The sequence below is a fragment of the Hylobates moloch genome, unplaced genomic scaffold (assembly GCF_009828535.3).
Source record: "Hylobates moloch isolate HMO894 unplaced genomic scaffold, HMol_V3 SCAFFOLD_1, whole genome shotgun sequence".
NCBI lineage: Eukaryota > Metazoa > Chordata > Mammalia > Primates > Hylobatidae > Hylobates > Hylobates moloch.
The window spans coordinates 136,401,783-136,421,923 of record NW_026652276.1 but is presented as its reverse complement, the minus strand read 5'-3'; the positions used below and the strand labels follow the sequence as shown (position 1 = coordinate 136,421,923).

The 20,141-nt window shown below is 38.3% G+C and overlaps 1 protein-coding gene across 5 annotated transcripts in view; it reads left to right on the top strand.

The window, feature by feature from the left end:
- The window catches only part of AVL9 (AVL9 cell migration associated), an 88,214-nt gene that overhangs the window by 36,233 nt on the left and 31,840 nt on the right, over positions 1-20,141 (top strand). For all 5 annotated transcript variants that reach the window (XM_032758358.2, XM_032758354.2, XM_032758357.2 and 2 more), the window contains exons 2-8: positions 6,656-6,776; positions 8,201-8,286; positions 12,308-12,379; positions 14,786-14,875; positions 15,674-15,740; positions 17,154-17,194; positions 17,982-18,020. In XM_032758358.2, the coding sequence (XP_032614249.1) occupies positions 6,656-6,776; positions 8,201-8,286; positions 12,308-12,379; positions 14,786-14,875; positions 15,674-15,740; positions 17,154-17,194; positions 17,982-18,020 (516 nt within the window). The remainder of the gene's footprint in view (positions 1-6,655; positions 6,777-8,200; positions 8,287-12,307; positions 12,380-14,785; positions 14,876-15,673; positions 15,741-17,153; positions 17,195-17,981; positions 18,021-20,141) is intronic.

The window sequence follows — 20,141 nt, the reverse complement described above, 5'->3', positions numbered from 1 at the left end:
GGTACTTAACATTGGTTTTTGTCTGTGGTTTTTTTACATATACTTAGGGCTGCCATGTACAGCTCTATGTACTTCACGACACAATTGCAGGGAGAGCCATTCATGTAAATGACAATGTCTGTGGTTCTCCCTGGAGCTGTGCAGTGAGGCAGCCTACTACACTTACCGTCACTTCTGTGGTGCTGGTTAGTTTAATTGGCATTACTATTTAAGTTGTCTTGATTCAACTGAGTATTTAAGAGTCTTACGTTAACTTCCAAGAGAATTCCTCTTTAGCCTCTGTGCCATGAAATGTTGTGTCTGTGGATTAATTTGGATATATAGAAAGGGGACAGAGTATTCAGTCAGTATTTAAAACATGAAAAATATACAATTTAAGTATACCATCAATTTGGAAATAATATTCTTTTTTTTCATGCTTAATCTCTAATAATTAGGGATTATCAGATAGCAACTGAGCATTCTACAATTCAGTCATATTGTGACATTACTCAGTTAACATCAAACTCTGTAAGGGCTCACTCAGTCCCACAAAACTGCCCTCACTTCAGGCACCAATCACAAGTCCTGGGTCCCCAGGCCACCCCACCTCTGTCTGACTTTGATACCAATTCAGGGCTTCCCATAACCTTCTCTGAGGTTTGATAATTTGCCAGAATGACTCATAAAACTCAGGAAAACTCTTTGCTTGCATTCACTGGTTTATTATTAAAGGACACTATTCAGGAACAACCAGATGGAAGAGATGAATAAGGCAAGGTGTTGGTTGGTGGGTCAGAGAGTTTCCATGCCATCTTTAGCATGCTGCCCTCCCAGCACTTTGATATGTTCAACAACCTGGGAACTCACTGAATCCCATTGTTTAGGGGTTTTTCTGGAGGTTTCATTACATAGGCATGATTGACTAAACCATTGGTGATAGAACTCAATCTCTAACACCATTCCTGGGAGGTCAAGGGGTAGGGCTGAAAGTTCCATCCCTTTAATCAAGGCTTGGTCTTTCTGGTGATCAGCCCCTGTCCTGAAGCTATGTAGGTCCTCCTACCACTAGAGTCACCTTAGCATAAACTCAAATATGATTAATTGGGGCTTATTATGAATAACAAAAGATGCTCCTATTACTCAGGAAATTCCAGGGATGTTAGGAGTTTTGTTCCAGGAATGAGGGACAAAGACCAAGTATATGTATTTTTAATTATATCACATTTGAATATTCTGAACAGTTTGCAGTAGTATAATGTTTTAAAAAACTAGAAAAACACAACAATAGAGGATTGATATTAAAACGATGAAATAATATATATCCATTAGAAAGGAGTATTTTTTTTTTTTAAGACAGAGTCTCTCTGTCGCCCAGGCTGGAGTGCAGTGGCGCCATCTCGGCTCACTGCAACCTGGACCACCACCTGAGTTCAAGCGATTCTCCTGCCTCAGCCTCCTGAGTAGCTGGGACTACAGGCACGTGCCACTACACCCAGCTAATATTTTTTGTATTGTTAGTAGAGACAGGGTTTCACCATTTTGGCCAGGATGGTCTTGATCTCCTGACCTCGTGATCTGCCTGCCTCGGTCCCCCAAAGTGCTGGAATTACAGGCGTGAGCCACTACACCCGGCCAGAAAGGAGTTTTAATAAACAGTTTTGAACTTGATTAGCAATTTCAGCAGTTTCCAAATGGAAGTATTTGTTGGTAGAAAATCTACCAGCAAGAGAAGAGAATTATAGAAAGCTGCCAACACAGTACAGGCAGTCTGCAATTTATGAAAGAGTTGTGTTCTAAAAGTTGGCTGTTTGAAATTCTGAACACTTTCCCAATGAAACAATGTTATAAATACTCTGGGCCCAAGTCAGGCTAGAACAGCCTTAATTTTAACCATGGAGTTCTTGGAATACATGTAGTATCCACGCTTCTATTTATGACAGTTTTGAGTCAACTGCGTCTTCAGTTTCAGCTAGAACCATCTAAAACTGATCTTCCTTCAGTAGAGTTGGAAATTCAGAGAATATGTTAAGCATAGCATAGCTTCAGATATTAAACTTCTGGCCAATGGCAACCTGTTAACTAAATCTTCAGAACAGAAGATAGATTTCTACACCTGCCCTTAACTCCAGGATTATAGGATGGAAATAAGATTTCGTCAGAAGTTAAGAACTGCTTGTGATTGTCTTTTTTATTTATTTATTTTTAATCCTAAAAGCAATACCTATCCATTTAAAAATAATTAAAAGTAGAGGTAATATGCTCCACTTGCTGTTAAATCATTTAGAAAATTGTTTTTGTGTACATATATGACACAGCTAGAACAAGTGTGGCTAAAAAAAGCAATGCAGTTGGTAAATAAAGATGAAGGTTTGTTAGGTTGTTCATATTCTTTCAACTTTGTGTAAGTTTGAAACTTTCAAAACAAAAAGATGGCGATTTTTTTAAAAGTAAGAGGAGTATTCGCTTATCTTCAATCCCCAACCTCATTCTCCTCTCCAGAGTTCAAACCTGTGCTAGCAGTGTATATAGATTTTCAAGTGTCTTTTCGAGCATGTTTTTTAAATCCATTTACAGAAATTTTTTTTGCACAAACAGAATCACAGTATATATAGAATCATACTACAGTCACCAGTCAAGGGGTTTTGTCCAAGACCCCAAGAGCAGGTTCTTGGCTCTCATGCAGGAAAGAATTCAGGGCAAGTCACAGAGTAGAGTGAAGTTAAAATAATTTACTACAGACTACTGAATTACAGAATAGGGCATCCTCAGAGAGCAAGAGGAGGGCGCACCCATTTCAAATATAATGCTAATATGGGTTACTAAGAAAAGTGTACTTCGGCCAGGCGCAGTGGCTCACGCCTATAATCCCAGCACTTTGGGAGGCCAAGGCGGGCGGATCACCTGAAGTCGGGAGTTCGAGACTAGCCTGACCAACATGGAGAAATCCTGTCTCTCCTAAAAATACAAAATTAGCCGGGCGTGGTGGTGCATGCCTATAGTTCCAGCTACTCGGGCAGCTGAGGCAGGAGAAACTCTTGAATCCGAGAGGCGGAGGTTGCGGTGAGCCGAGATCGCGCCATTGCACTCGAGCCTGGACAACAAGAGCAAAACTCCATCCCAAAAAAAAGAAAAGTGTGCTTCATTACAAAGGCTTATGACCAGCTTGTGACAGGCTGTTAGTGTTGTTACTTTCCTGTGTTACTATTGAGTTTAGCAAGAATTTATGAGTATACTAATATTTTTAAAGCAAAACCTATTCTTAAACTAAGAATGCTTTTTGTTCTTAAAGTACTGGGACATTTCCATAAGTCCTGGGTCTTCAGTTAGTTAACATCATTAACTTGTTCCCTCAAACATAAATGCCTTGTGACCAAGAGTGCCCAGTCCCCTGGGAACATAACACAGCAGGTTTGGCTTTATCCAGCCTTTATTCAAGATGGAGTCACTCTGGTTAGGGTGCCTCTGACACTGTTGACTGATATTCTACTTGCTTTTAAAATTCAACAGTATTTATTAGTTTTCTCTTGCTGCTGAAAAATTACCACAAATGTAATGCCTTAAAACAACACAAATTTATTAAAGTTCTGAGGTCAGAATTCCGAAATGGGTTTCACTGGGCTAAAATCAAGGTGTTGGCCGGGCTCCATTTCTTCTGGAAGCTCCAGGAGAGACTTGATTTTCTTGCTGTTTCCACCTCCTAAAGGTCTCCTGCATTTGTTTCATGGCCCTTTCTTCCATCTTTAAAGCCAATGGAATAGCATCTTCAAATATCTCTTTCACTGATTCCTCTGCCTCTCTTATAAGGACTCTGTGATTACACTTTACCCGCCTGGATAATCCCTAGTTCAAGATCCTTAATCATATCTGCAAAGTCCCTTTTGCCAAGTAAGGTAACAGAGTCCCGGGATTAGGATATCTTTGGAAGGCCATTATTTCGCCTACCACACAGGATATTGTGGCCGTCTTGCTTTATCAGTGTATATGAATCTGACATGCTTTTTAACAGCTGGACAAAACTGACATAAACCACTGATGTAACCACTCGGGATGAATATTTAGGTTTCCCTTTTATGCTGAAATAAATTATACTGCTATGAACATTTTTGTATGTATCTGAATATGTGAGAGTATCTATGGGATAAATTTCTAAAACTGAAATTGCTGAGTCAAAGGTGTTAAAAGATAAATTTTGGCACATTAAGATTTTAAGAAGTGTATGTGAGCAGACAGTGCTTCATGAGTCAGGCAGTTCCAAACCAGAATTGGTTGGGGCTCTACTAAAGGAGCATGAGGGAAGCATTTATAGGGTGAATATAGAAGTAGAGCAAAGAAATTATTTGGTTAAAATTTGAGCAGTTGCCTTATTTGGGTTATGCCTGTGGGAAGTTCAAGAAGATGTAACTAATGCCTGGTTGGCTGCCTGTGATTAGCTGAGCTAAGCTTGGTGATCTTTTAAATTCACTTTTGGTTTGCATAAGTAGAAAACCCTGAGCCTTAAAGCCACCTCAGTCTAAGGGCCTCTCATTTCGTTATCTTAATAAAGGGTAAATGTGTTGTTGATAATACGGCCAAGTTGCCCTCTAAACTGTTGTGCCAGTGTACTGTACATTCCTACAGCGGGCTTCTCCACTCTGTTGTCAAAATATTCAGTCTTTTTAATGTTTTTCAGTAGATGGGTAAAAATTATATTAATTCAAATTGCATTTCCATGATTAAAAATGAGATTAAGCATTGTTGTACTACTTTTTAAAGAATTTTCTGTATTAAACTTTTTGGACCCTAAAGAGAAACATATTTCATGATGCATCATGAGAATTGGGGTACATAATGTTTATGTTTATTTAAAACCATGTTTATTTCATGCAAAATTCATTTTAAATAAGTATCTGTACATCAAAATTGAATGGTTTTCAAAAATTGTTTAGTAATAATTACCAGGACTCCTTATGATAAATACTATATATGGGACTTTGGTATTCATTACATAAAATGATTATTTTCTTACATTTATTTTTGGTGTTAAAAGATAATTCTGAATTGGTAACTTTTTTAACTCTAAAATTGCCAACTTCATAACATCATCTTTGAATTTGTGTGTATCTTACCTCATTGTCACATCCTGCCTTCCCTCACACTTTAGAAAATTGTCCAACAAAGCAAACTAGGATGAAACCTGTATGATAAATATATAGAGAAGATACAGAGAAATGTAATTGGAGGTTATTTATGCCTCACCTTCAGTTAATTTTTTTTTTTTTTTTTTTGAGACAGAGTCTCACTCTTGTTGCCCAGGCTGCAGTGCAGTGGTGCAATCTCGGCTCACTGTAACCTCCACCTCCTGGGTTCCAGGGATTCTCCTGCCTCAGCCTCCTGAGTAGCTGGGATTATAGGCGTGTGCCACCACACCTGGCTAATTTTTATATTTTTAATAGGGATGGGATTTCACCATGTTGGCCAGGCTGGTCTTGAACTTCTGGCCTCAGGTGATCCATCCGCCTCAGCCTCCCAAAGGGTTGAGAATTCAGGTGTGAGCCACCGTGCCCAGCCAATTTTTCAGTTGATTTTAAATGATCTCTGGAAGAAAAGTTTTACTCTTTAATCTAAACTTTTAAAGAGTTCTTCTAAATGGAAAATGTTTATTGCTTCTGGAGATGGGAGCAGGGACTGGGTAGCTGGGGTGGTGATATCAAGGGTGGGAGACAGTCTTTTTTACAGTCCTTTTTTTTTGGTGTCTTTAAACATTTTAAATATGGAATTGGATCACCTTTAGAAATAATCACGAATTGGCTGGGCACCGTGCCTCACACCTGTAATCCCAGCACTTTGGGAGGCCGAGGCAGGCGGATTACCTTAAGTCAGGAGTTCGAGACCAGCCTGGCCAACATGGTGAACCCCTGTCTCTACTAAAAATACAAAAAAAAAAAAAAATTAGCCGGGCGTGGTGGCACACACCTGTAATCCCAGCTACTCGGGAGGCTGAGGCAGGAGAATTGCTTGAGCCTGGAAGACAGAGGTTGCAGTGAGCCGAGATCATGCCACTGCACTCCAGCCTGGCTGACAGAGCGAGACTCTCAAAAAAAAAAAAAAAAAAAGAAGAGGAAAAGAAGAAACAATCACGAATTTTAAATTCAGTGGACAGAAAAAATTTTTAAATCATTTTTAAAGCCCTTTTACCGTTGGCTTTCCTGTGATTCAAGTGGCAGCTTGATTTCATTGAAATGTGGAAAGATGAGCCATCCTATTTTTCCACATTAAGGATTGGTTCTAAAAGTGATTCTGGGCTCAACTTGGGGCTCTTTTGTTGGACCTCTCCTACTCAATTCAGTAGGCCGTTGGTTTTCCTCAGGTTCTTAAGGCTTCAATTACCATCTGTTTGATGACAGCCCCCAGATATCAATCTGCAGTCCAATCACCAACCCCACTACCATTATGCACATTAAAGTTTAACCCACCTTAAATCAGAAAGTGGAGAAAGGCTTATAGACTTTTCCTCCTTTTACTGCTTTTTTTCCCCCTCTTCCATGCCATAGGTTTGCTGATGATAGCAAATGACATTATACAGTGTGGCTTATCCCGACTTCTGTCATTCAGGGTTTAACAGCATTTTTACCTATCAGAATAAAATGCTTCCTTTGGTCAACCACCTTTTGGCTAACATTCCTTACTATTTTAGGTTGAATTCTCTTACCCGCCCCTGATTCCAGGAGATGGACATGACAGCCACACTTTACCTGAAGAATGGAAGTATTTGCCCTTCCTTGCCTTACCAGATGGCGCACACAACTACCAGGAAGGTATGTAACAAGACAGTGAAGCAGTTAGGTGCCATTTTTTTTAAAAACTTGCCAAGATATCTTAGGTTCTAAATACTTAGAAATTAAAGGCCTTCAGCCTGTTAGAACTATTTATAAAATATTTACATGCTTGTTTGGAGATAACTAGTCATTCACTACAGCACCTCTAAAGGAGTGCCAGGCTTACATTGGCTGTGGCTGGTGAACCTTGGCCATGCTTCTGCCAAGTGATTAGCCAGAGCAGGACAGCCACCACTGGAAGCACTTCCTACATCTATACTTCATACTCCTCAGAGGCAAACCAGGGGGCTTACCAGCACCAGCTGTACATTGCTTGGGACTCCAGCTGCATACTTGCAGTACTAGGTTATCGCTCCAGTGCCCACTTTAGAAACAGCTGAGATTGTTTTCGTGCCTCTGGAACCATTGCTGTCACAAGTACTCTGCTTCCAAGGTTGCTTGCTTGCATGCAGAGCATGTTAACACCCTCAAAGAAAGCAGGGCTGTGAAGTTCTTACCGAATCTCCTGCCACCCTATAACTGAGTACTTTGCCTGACTTAATGAAGGATTGTATTTTACTGTGGTATTTGATGCGCTACAAAAATGTTTTTGTTGTTGTTGTTGCTATTGATTTTCTTTCTTTCTTTTTTTTTTTTTTTTTTTTGGAGACGGAGTCTCACTATGTTGCCCTGTTGCCCAGGCTGGTCTCAAATCCTGAGCTCAAGCAGTTCTCCTACCCCAGCCTTCCCAGTAGCTGTGGTTATAGACGTGAGCCACCATGCCTGGCTCTGCCACCATGCCCAGCAAAAGGACTGCTACAAACATGTGAATTAAGATTATAGCAAATGTTCTACAGATTTTCTTTATATTTGTGTATGTATATAATTTTGTCTGTACTGTCTATCTGAAAGGCAGTTGCAAACATTGTGACACTTTAAATACTTAAGATCTGAGAATGAGATCATTCCCCATTGTAACTTCCAGTACCATTATCACAGCTAAGAGATTTAACAGTAATTTCATAATACTATCTAACATCCAATCTGTGTTCAAATTTTCTCAGTTGTCCCCCAGATTTCTTGTATTCATTCAAGGTTCATGTGTTGCTGTTGGCATTTATAACTGTCTACTTTCTTTTCATCTAGAACGATTCCCTAAAGATTAAGTATTTTCTGTAATTGTAGTCTCAGTTTGACCTGTTATAATTCAGTCTCTTGGGCTTTTTGTGATGAGTATTTACCATAAGGCAATGAGAAAAATTCTAGGAAACCACTGGTTGTGGTGCTACAAATAAGTATGATTTGGATTCCTTGTTTTGTCATCATTTTTGTGTTAATGACTGCATTATGATAGCTTCAGATTTTACTACTTATTAATAAGGGTAATTCACCTCACTATTTACATTTTTCTATGTATCTCTTAGATACTGTGTTTTTTCACTTGCCACCCAGAAATGGAAATGGAGCCACAGTATTTGGTATCTCTTGCTATCGACAAATTGAAGCCAAGGTATGATAGTTAATAGTGAAAAACAACTCCAAAGTCCTTTCTTAGATGTTGGACACTTAGAGAAACACAGTCTTTATTTTTCAGTGGTGCCTGTAATGTTGTTTTAGATTTTTGTATACAATTTGTAGCTGTTTTTTCAATAGTACCAGTTTATTCACAGAAACATTTTATTAAGTTGACATTGGTGGCTATGCTTATATTTGTATCATAATATTTTGTACATTGTTTTTAGATAGTGATATGTAAATTATCTATTTGTCTTTTAAATACCGTATTTACATTTCAAGATGTCTTTGAATTTTCTGTTTCTAGTGTTTGGCATATAACTTAGAAAAATTGAGTGGTAACGCTTGTGTGTTTTTTAGTTTTTTTATTTTTTTAAAAACAGGGCCTTGCTATTTTGCCCAGGCTGGTTTTGAACTCCTAGGCTCAAGGGATCCTCCTGCCTCAGCCTGCTGAGTAGCTGGGACTACAGGTGTGCACCACTGTGCCTTGCTTTTTTTTTAAGCAGCATTTCAGAAGTAGTGGGACATGCTTAGCAGGGCTCCCAACTACTCATAAGTTGTCTCAATTATCTCTAAAATTTCTTTTTTTTTTTTTTTTTTTTTTTTATGAGAAAGAGTCTCACTCTGTTGCCTAGGCTGGAGTGCAGTGGCACAATCTTGGCTTACTGCAGCCTTGACCCCAAGCTCAAGCCCTCCTCCCATCTCAGACTCCCAAGTAGCTGGGATACAAGTGCGTGCCACCACGCCCAACTAATTTTTGTATTTTTTATGGAGACAAGATTTCGCCATGATGCCCAGGTTGGTCTCAAACTCCTGAGCTCAAGTGATCTGCCCATCTCAGCCTCTACAGGTGTGAGCCACTGCGCCCAGCCTTGATTATTCTTAAACTACCTGCTAGCTTAATGCCTGACTTACTATAATAATTATAATTGATAAATGCAAATAAGCCAAGATGGTGGCCCCACCTTTCATGATTTGCTTATGTGTAGCACTGTTTTTTTGTGGTGGGGATAATCTTGATGAGCAAAAAGCTCTTTCCTCTCAAAAGGTCATTAATACTCTAAAGTAGTGAGTGGTTCTCAATCTCAGCTGCACATTGCAATCACCTGGAGAGCTTTAAAAGATTCTGATTTAATGATCTAGACATGGGAGGTGGGAATGTTTTAAAAGCTCCCCAGGTGATTTCTCTACATAGTCAAGATTGACAACCACTGCTCTAAAACAATGATTTTTAATCAGAATTACCTGGAGACTTTTTAGTATCTGTACCTAGCCTTTCCTCCTAATGACTGAATTAGAATCACTGGGATTTGAGCCTGGACAATTAAAAGTTGAAAAGCTTCCTCAGGTGAATAATTAGTAAATCTTTTTCTAACTTGTTATGATGAAAATTTCAAATATGCAGATAAATTTAAAACCTAGTACCTTGAGTACCTGTGTACCCATCACCTAGACTCATAGACTGTGTGTCTATTTTTCCCCTGACCCACTTGAATGTAAACTACAGGTGTAAATTCCAGGATACCCAAAGTAGGTAACTACCATGAAATAACTCTCTAAGCACAGGGCCTGGAACCTGGAACACCCATGTTATGTCATGAATGACTGAATCTAAAGATAAAGATATTATGTCAAATAATAACATACACCTTAAATGTATACAATTTTTGTCAATTATACCTCAATGAAGCTGAGAAAATAAACATAAAAGAGACTGGGCCCCAGTGGCTCACACCTGTAATCCCAGCACTTTGGGAGGCCAAGGCAGGCGGATCACGAAGTCAGGAGATCAAGACCATCCTGGCTAACATGGTGAAACCCCATCTCTACTAAAAATACAAAAAAATTAGCCAGGCGTGGCAGCACACGCCTGTAGTCCCAGCTACTTGGGAGGATGAGGCAGGAGAATTGCTTGAAGGCAGGAGGGCAGAGGCTGCAGTGAGCCGAGATGGTGCCACTGCACTCCAGCCTGGCGGCAGAGCGAGACTCCATCTCAAAAAAATAATAAATAATAAATTTAAAAAAAAGATAAACCTGAGAGTAAGAGTTCGCCTGACAGCTTTGAGCAGTTGATGTTTTCGTATACTATTGTAATCGAACCCAGGTTTGGCTGCACACTGCTCAAAAGACAAGAGAGAGTTGCTGGGAGGAAAAGCAGATTTATTTGGAAAGCCAGCTAGATGGTGAGCTAGCATTCTAAAGTAGCATCTTAAATTTTTCAGTCTGGCTGGAGGATTTTTATGGGAAAGGGATAGGGGGAAGAAGAGGAAGTTGGTATCAAGAGGTGACACACAGACATCTGGGTACCAGCGAGGGTCCAAGGAGTTTGGATACTTCTTTGTCATTGGTCAGGCCACAATGCTCCTATAAATCTTTAACAAAACATAGTTCGTTGTTTACATACTTTTTAAATCCCAGAGTTGGTTTTAAAACCTGCATGATTGCCATTTTTGCATATGATCTTAGTGCTCTAAAATTATCCTTGCCTATGTGCACGAACAGGGAAACGCTGCCCAAAAAATGTAGTTAGTTATGTTCTTTTGCTATTTCACTGTTACACTATTACCTTTACATACTTATATGTGAGATGAATTGAGCTGCTGCCCATTCTTGGAAATCTGTTCCTTTTAATACCTTTTATTACCCATATGTCATGTAAGCACTAGTAAAATTATTTCTCCCAAGTGGGTCTTATCCCTCAGTGCTGTTTTCACAGCCCTCGTGCTCTGCATAGCCTTTAAATACTGCCTGTCTCCCAACTCCCTGGTTCTGACCCACTCAGGAGTACATTAGAGTTGCCCATTTTTCCAGTGATTGCTATCCTTCTCAATAGATAATAGGCAATAGAAGCAGACAGATAAACCAATTATTGGAGCCTGGAAGAAAGACTTCAACTCCTTTTGAATGAAGATGAGACAGTGGATGAATCCAATCAGGAGGAAGGATTCTACTTCACAGCTAATTTAAAGTCTGTTCATCAGTCATCAGTTGAAAACATGGGGGCCCCTTGGTCCTCAGGACAGATCCAAGAAGGTGTCAGGCAGTACACTAGAGGAGGAAGTCTTTCTTACTTCACTCACAGCCTTGCCTGAGGTTAATCAAATCAAGATTTGCTCTCTACTAGTAGAGGACTGTAGAAATCTCACATAGTCATCCTCACAATCACTGAGAAATAAATTATGTGCTTGTGTTTGGTGTTGGGCGCCAATACAAGTTTCCAGGCAACATGGAACAAGTAACTTAACAAAATTGCTGACATTTCTTCCATCTCTGGAGAACAAGCTGTCTGTTTTTGTCATCTCTTTTTTCTTTTCTTTTTTTTTTTTTTTTTTTTTAAGTCAGAGTCTCACTCTTTCGCCCAGGCTGGAGTGCAGTGGCATGATCTCAGCTCACTGCAACCTCTGCCTCCCGGGTTCAAGCGATTCTCCTGCCTCAGCTTTCCAAGTAGCTGGGATTACAGGGTTGTGCCACCACACCTGGCTGATTTCTGTATTTTTAGTAGAGATGGGGTTTCACCATGTTGGCCAGGCTGGTCTCGAACTCCTGGCCTCAGGTGACCCACCCACCTCAGCCTCCCAAAATGCTGAGATTACAGGCGTGAGCCATTGCTCTTGGCCTTTTGTCGTCTCTTAAACTAGCCCCGTCTCACCAGAAACAATGGTCTCTGAAAGGACTGTCCATTTATAACCAGAATCAACAGTGATTGATTTGCATTGAATGGTTGATTTGGTCCTGGTGACTTATACATAGAGTATTCTCCATCAGATTATAAATTCCTTGAGATTCGGGATTGTCCATTCACTATTACATTCCCAGTGCCTCCCACAGATTCTGGCACATAGGCCCAAACTGACATTTATTTGCTCAGTATTTCCTGAGAGTCTTAATAAATAACTTTTTGAATTTAACTGAATGTAAGAAATTTCTTATATATAATTGTTATTTTTATGTTGAAAAAATATTTTTGAAATATTGCTATGAAATATTTCTGATAAATTGCTCTTTGTTTATAATAGGCACTGAAAGTAAGGCAAGCAGATATCACCAGAGAGACTGTTCAGAAAAGTGTCTGTGTTCTAAGCAAGCTGGTAAGAGACCAAGTAATGTGTTCTTTATGTTAAACCTTCATGGCAGATCTTTCTTGAAGGATAAGGCACTATTAGAATAAGAAGAGATTTAAATGACATATTAAAATTATTTATGTCCTAGCATCTCCCCATTCTCTTTCCCTTTCAGCAGTTTTCATTTGCATCTCTAACCAAGACTCGGTAAGAGAAAGGAGATCTTATAGCTATTGGAAAGTAAGTTGACACATAAACAAAATGAGGTAGCTGATATATTTCATTTATCCATTTTGATTTTGTCCAAAATCTGTTTTTTTTTTTTTTTTTTTTTTGAGACAGAGTCTCACTCTGTTGCCCAGGCTGGAGTGCAGTGGCGTGACCTTGGCTTACTGCTACTGCAACCTCTGCCTCCCAGGCTCAAGCAATCCTCCCACCTCAGCCCTCTGAGTGGCTGGGACCACAGGTATGCACTACCATGCCTGGCTAATATTTTTGTATTTTTAGTAGAGACGAGGTTTTACCATGTTGCCTAGGCTGGCCTCAAACTCCTGAGCTCAACAACCCACCTGCCTCAGCCTTCCAAAATGCTGGGATTGCAGGCGTGAGCCATCGTGCCCAGCCAAAATCTTATTTTATCCAAAATAAAATTCTGAGGATGAGAATATTTCTTCCAAGAAGTAATTTTACATATAAGGCAAGAATAGTCTCCTAGAAAAGGAATGGCTGTGGCCGGGCATGGTGGCTCACGCCTCTAATACCAGCACTTTGGGAGGCCGAGGTGGGCGGATCATGAGGTCAGGAGTTCAAGACCAGCCTGACCAACATGCTGAAACCCTGTCTCTACTAAAAATACAAAAAAAAAGCCAGGCATGGTGGTGTGCCCCTGTAATCCTAGCTATTCAAGAGGCTGAGGCAGGAGAATCGCTTGAACCCAGGAGGTGGAGGTTGCAGTGAGCAGAGATCAGCCACTGCACTCCAGCCTGGGTGACAGAGGGAGACTCCGTCTCAAAAAAAGAAAAAAGAAAAGGAATGGCTATTATAAAAGAAATTGTCAGAAAATTGATCGATTATTCATCTGATTCCTGTACACAGCTTTGAGAAGAGTAGCCTGAAAAATATACATGAGTGAATAGCTTTTTTATACTGGACCAGATGACAGAAGAATAAGTACCAGATATTAAAGGAAGTGTAACATGTTAAGAGGCTTCCTGAGTAATCATTCTTCAAAGGACGATTACAATAATAATAGATGCCATTTATTGAGTGCCTATATATCAGGCATTAATTCTGTACCAGATGCTTTTTATATGTAATTGTCATTTCCATCCTTATAACAATATTGGGACATATTTACTGTTCTCATTTTATAAATAAAGGCATATCTCAGAGAAAAAATGTGTAATTCTCACAGACATGTAACTACTAAGTGATAAAATTAGGGTAAAAAAATCGAGTTTTATCTGTCTCTAAAACAGACACAAGGGATGGGAGGAGGGTAGCTTACTCAGAAAGATCTGGTTGTGGTTTTTCTGGTCTATGTATTGAAGTCTATGTATAAAAATAAATGATTTTGTACTTTGATGGGAATCATGATATATTAACAGGGATACTGGGAAAGAGACTCTTCCAGTATTACTTGTTTTTAATTAATTAGAGTATATATACATCATTGGTCATTGCATCCTGAAATGGACATAGAAATGGGAAAACATCTAGAAAAGAACATTACAAATAAAAAGATGAAAATGGTAGAAGATCCTAAATAGAGAAATAAGGATTAAGGGATAACTTTGCTCAAATATATAAAACAATATTATGATAAAGGACACAAACTAGTTGTGAGCCTCTACAGAGGACAAAAAAGGGAAATGAACTTAAATGTAATCATGAATGTTCAAATAGATGTAAAAACAGGCTGTTACAAGGATGATTAAATGTCGCTACTGGCCAGCAAAACAGTGTGCAGAATTAGAATATGTTTTAAATCATATAATAGTAATAGCTAATGTTTGGATACTTTCTGTGTGTCAGATACTTTTTACCAAGTGCTTTTACCTGTTATTTAATCCTTAAAACAGTCAAGTAAGATGTACTATTTTCATATGCCCATGTTCAGATCAGCAAGCAGAGGTGGAGAGGTTAAATTCCCAGAGCTGAGTGATGGAGCCAGGCCCAGCAAGTCTGAGCCCACACTCTTGAGTACTGTACTGTCAGTGTTTCAGGTACTTTTCACTTGCAGCCAAAGAACAGATGACTTCACGGCTTTCAACTATGAATAATACGCACTAAAGTTGATAGTTACTAACTTCTTTCTCCCTGTTCTCTTCAAATTAAAAGGTTGTGGGGTTCTGTTTGTTTTACTATTATCAACCAATTTTACTGTTATCAACCAATTATTAATCAATGGTAATTTCTCTTTTTTCCTTTAAGCCTCTGTATGGTTTACTTCAAGCAAAACTTCAGCTCATTACACATGCATATTTTGAAGAGAAGGATTTTTCCCAAATTTCCATTCTAAAGGTAACTTTATACCCCTCTATAGATGTGTTTGGCTGAAGATAGACTCATGAATCAAGGAAATATTGTCAGTAATACTGTGAAGGATAATTATTACCTTAAGAAAGACATTCTAATATGAAAACACATTTGCATTAAAACAGACTAGGAATCTGCCCAAATACTAAATTTAACCAAACTTTTTTTTTTTTTTTTTTAGGAAATAATGACTACAAATAACTATAATTAACAGTAATGTTTTTCTTAGTGGATAAATAGCCCTTTTGCTATGGCATTGCTTCTATAAATTTGCTTATCTTATTAATAAACTGCACAGTATTTTTATATATTGGGTTTCTGGTTCCTAGTTCCCAATACATAGACCAGAAAAACCACATGATTATTTTATTGAAAATGGATAGCATGTTTTCCTCAGTGCTGCCATTCATGTAAAGAATATGGATGTCTCTTGGATTCTGGTGGGAGTAGGACAGCTAGGGACTTAGCAAGGGAGCAGAGGGAATTTATACTAGGAATTCATACCACTATGTGAATGAATCACGCTCTAAAATGTAGAGGGAGAAAGGAATACCCTGAGTAGCTTTTCATACTCACTGCCCACATCTCTTCTGAAACTGCTCATATCCAGAAGAGAAGAAATGAGAACTGGCAAGGTTGCAGAGAGGCTTGATTGTTTTTAAATTTAGCGCCTAGCAGAACAAACTACCTCAATTAAGGAACCAACTTTTTTCTGATCAATATATTTCTAATTCAGATCTAAAATGATAGTAAAATGTGGTAAATTCAATCTATATTTTATAGGAGCTTTATGAACATATGAATAGTTCCTTGGGAGGTGCTTCATTAGAAGGATCCCAAGTATATCTTGGTAAGTAAGTGACTTACAAGTTAAAAGAGATTCCCTCATTTTTATTTGTTTAGCAAACTGAGTTGCATGTAAAACTTTGATTAGAATTACATCTCTATATGGGATCTAACTTCTTCACCATTTGATGCTGTTTCTTCCTTAAATATCTTCTTAGCCAGTGTTTATACTGAGAAGAGTATTAGAACATACCAGGTTTACAACTATTAACGTACAAGGTGAATTTCTGCCTTTTTTTTTTTGAGACAAACTACCTCAATTATCATTGAAAATGGATAGCATTTTCTCACCCAGGCTGGAGTGCAGTGGTGTGATCATGGCTCACTGCAGCCTTGACCTCCTGGGCTCAAGCAATTCTCTTGCCACAGCCTCCTAAGTAGCTGGGACCACAGGTGCATACCATCACTCCCAGGTAGTTGGTTTTTTTGTTTGTTTGTTTGTTTTTTTGTAGAGACAAGGTATCCCTATAGTGCCCAGGCTGGAATTTCTACCTTTTAGGATAGTAATGGAAGATTTTTATTGTTTTTTCCTTTTCCTTGCATTAATGCTGACCAGCTTAATTCCCTATCATAACAGATGAAGCAAGAGAGAGAGCTGCTCAGCTCTTTTCTAAGATTCTTCAGGTTAGGGATTTTTGTTTAATTTATACTATCTTGACAACCCAAAATATCCATTGGTAGCCAAGATATTCAATGGGCAACTCAATAAATATCCATTTTGTGATTAAAACTTTTTAATCACATAGTGGTTTATGCTCACTCAATTCCAATTTCAGCATGCAGTTGCCAATTGTAGTTTATGATTGCAATCCTCTGTGTAATGTAAACTATTATTCTGCATAAATGAGGTCCTATTCTGAGAACATATTTTTGTCTAAATTATTTTCTCTTGTACTGTGTTGTTTCAGGCAGATGATAGACTGTGTTTCAGAAATAATAACATATGAAGTGCCATGACCAAAAACGTTGTTTAATCATTGATTGTCACTATAATATAAGCTATATCATTTCTAAACTTGTGTAGTTTATGTTTGTAGAATGGGAAAATGTGTTAGACCTGCACTGTCCAAAACAGTAGCTACTAGCCACCTATAGCTGTCTATAGTTAGATTAAAATTAATAAAATTTTAATAAAACTTAAGTCAGTTTGTCTGAGTCACACATGCCACATTTCAATTGCTCTGTGTTGGCTACTGTATTGGACAAGTCAGGTTTAAAATATTTTCATTCTTGCAGAAAGTTGTACTGAACAGCACTGTTTCTGAGTATATGTGTACCTAATCAAACATTACATATTTGAATATTTGCATATTCCTACTTTTTTTTTAACCTTTCTTTCTGTTAAGGGGAAAATAACCTTTCTTCAGCAAAAACATTACATTGTAGTCACAGTTTAGCTTTTTTGTTAACATTGTAGGTCTGTCACCTCGAGATCTTGTCCTTCATTTTCGACACAAGGTATGGTACCTTATTTAAATTTATGATGTACAGTACTAAAATGGCCAACACTGTTCTTAGTGTGCTCATTTCACTGCCAAATTCAGTGTGCTAAATTGAATGCAGATTGTGGCATACCATGCTTTAGTTCTTCTAAGATGTACTTGGCTTTATAACTATACAAAATTAAAAGTGTTGGTAGTGCTTGTATTGTAGAAATTTAAAAGAGCAAAAATACCGTTTACTTCTTTGCAGGATAGGGTAATTTTTTCTATTGTTTTTGCAATTTCATCTATCATGAGATTAGAGTGGAAAGAAACATGTTTTTATCTTGCAGAATATTTTATATGTTGCCCTGAGAATGGAGCATTTTTCAATAAAACATCTATGCATACCTATATCTTCTGATCTTTATTATTAAAGCAGATGTTGACTAGGATATAAACACATTGATTATTTATTTAACAAACATTTACTGAGTACCTGCTATGTGAACACTCTGGACATCCAGAAATAAAGTATTTATTTAAAGAGCAGGGTCCCCTTTAAAGAGCCTACAGATACTTCAAGCAAAAATGGTACCACCCCTTCAAGAAAAAATAATTTCAGTTAGAGATTTAAGTGATTCTCACATTTAAGAGTACACAGGTAATATTTAACTTCTCAGTATAAGTTCATAATTTTTCATGTACTTTTTAAAGTGCTGTATTTAGTATTACTGATTATGGTTATGTTTTAGAAGGGGGAAAGATGAATTATAGGCTTGAGTCTCTCATTTCAATACAACATTTTTTTTTTCCTTTTGCAGGTCTTAATCCTATTTAAGCTAATTCTTCTTGAAAAAAAGGTACGATCCTAAGGGATGAAAGGAAAGATGGAGTATTTAACTTTTATTGACTTTTTTTTACATTATTTCATAAAATTGAAACTAATGATAAAATATTAAGATACTTTTTGCCTATCATTGTGGTGAGCTGAAGCACATTTTCTTGTTCTCTGCCATAGAAATATAAATTAATGCAGGTTTTCTGTAGGTAACAGACAACTCAATTTTAAACTGACTTAAATAATAGGATGTGTTGGCTCACTTTAGATTTCAGGGTTTGACACAGTGGCTCCATAGTGTAATTAAGTGCCTAGGTTTTTTCCGTCTCTTTGCTCTACAGTGCACAGTGCTAGCTTGTTCCAGAGCCTGGTTTCCCTGGTAGTATAGGGAACTGCCGACAGTAACTGGGTCATTTGCTTCCTCAATCATAACTGCTGGCAGAAATAATACCTCCTCCTAAACAATCTAATAAGAATTCTTGGCCAGGCACGGTGCCTGACACCTGTAATCCTACCACTTTGGGAGGCTGAAGCAGGAGGATCAATCACTTGCGCTCAGGAGTTTGAGACCAGCCTGGGCAACATGGTGAAAGAAACCCCATCTCTACAAAAAAAATACAAAAATTAGCTGGGTGTGAGTGGCATGTGCCTGTATTCCCAGCTACTTGGGAGGCTGAGGTAGGAGGATGGCTTGAGCCTGGGAGGTGGAGATTACAGGGAGCTGAGATCGTGCCACTACACTCCAGCCTGCAAACAGAGCCACTGTCTCAAAAAATAGCAATTAAAAAAACAATAATTCTTTCCTTCAATTTGTTTGGGCCTATTACAGGCCACACACATGGCTACTCCTGTGGCCAAATACATTTGCCCTGGTTGGCTTAAACTTGGGTTCCTGACCACTCCCTAATACAAAGGGATGGGTTTGCCATGATTGGCTTAGTCCCAAGGCCAAATCTGACCTACTACCTATTGTTATATGTAAAATTTTATTGGAAATCAGACCCATTTATTTACTTGCTGTTTATGGCTGCTTTCACATTGTAGTGGCAGAGTTGAGTAGTTGTGACAGATCATACGGCCCGCAAAGTAAAAATAATTATCTGACCTTTTATAGAAAAAGTTCACCAGCCTTTGGTTTAGACTAATCAGGAGCCATCCTTGGATCTGGGCCAGTTTTATATACCATATTATTGTGCCTAGTGGAGTAGGGGTTGAAAGAATGTTGGGGAGTCGACCATGCACAATATCCACTTTAGTTCATTACCTTAATAATATTCCTTTGACCCAGTGATTCTCCTTTTAGAGATCTATTTTCCAAAATTAATCTGAATTCGACACAAAGCTCTAAGAGAGTCTATCACAGAATAATAAATTATAAGTGAGTAACTATCTTGTATGTTGTATATAATTTCAGACAATAAAAAAGATACTAAGATGTTTTTATTGTTTTAAAGATTTTCATGGCTTGTTAAGTGAGAAAAGTTTCTCTACAACATGTCAAGCCTATGATCCCAATTTTATAAATGAATATATATTAATTGAAAAGGGACTGGAAGTAAAGATATCAACCTAGTTTGGTGAGAACATAGGTTATTTTTTTTAAAGGGAATATTTTTCTGTATCCTATTTTTCTATAAGAAATATATATTCCTTCAGGCTGGGCACGGTGGCTCATGCCTGTAATCTCAGCACTTTGGGAGGCTAAGGTGGGCGGATCACTTGAGGTCAGGAGTTTGAGAACAGCCTGGCCAACATGGTGAAACCCCATCTCTACTAAAAATACAAAAATTAGCCAGGCATGGTGGCAGGTGCCTGTAGTCCCAGCTACTCGGGAGGCTAAGGTAGGAGAATTGCTTGAACCCAGGAGGCAGAGGTTGCAGTGAGCCAAGATCACACCACTGTACTCTAGCCTGGGTGACAGAGCGAGACTCCATCTCAAAGTAAATGAATGAATGAATGAATGAATGAATGAATGAGTACTCCTTCAAACAGAAAAAAAGATAAAGTTTTTTTTTTTAAATGAACCCAACATACTAGTGTGGTGTTTCAAAAATTTTTATTTAATTTCTAAAATTGTGATAAAATACACATAACATACAATTTATCATCGCAACCATTTTAAGGTGTACAGTTCAGTGGTATT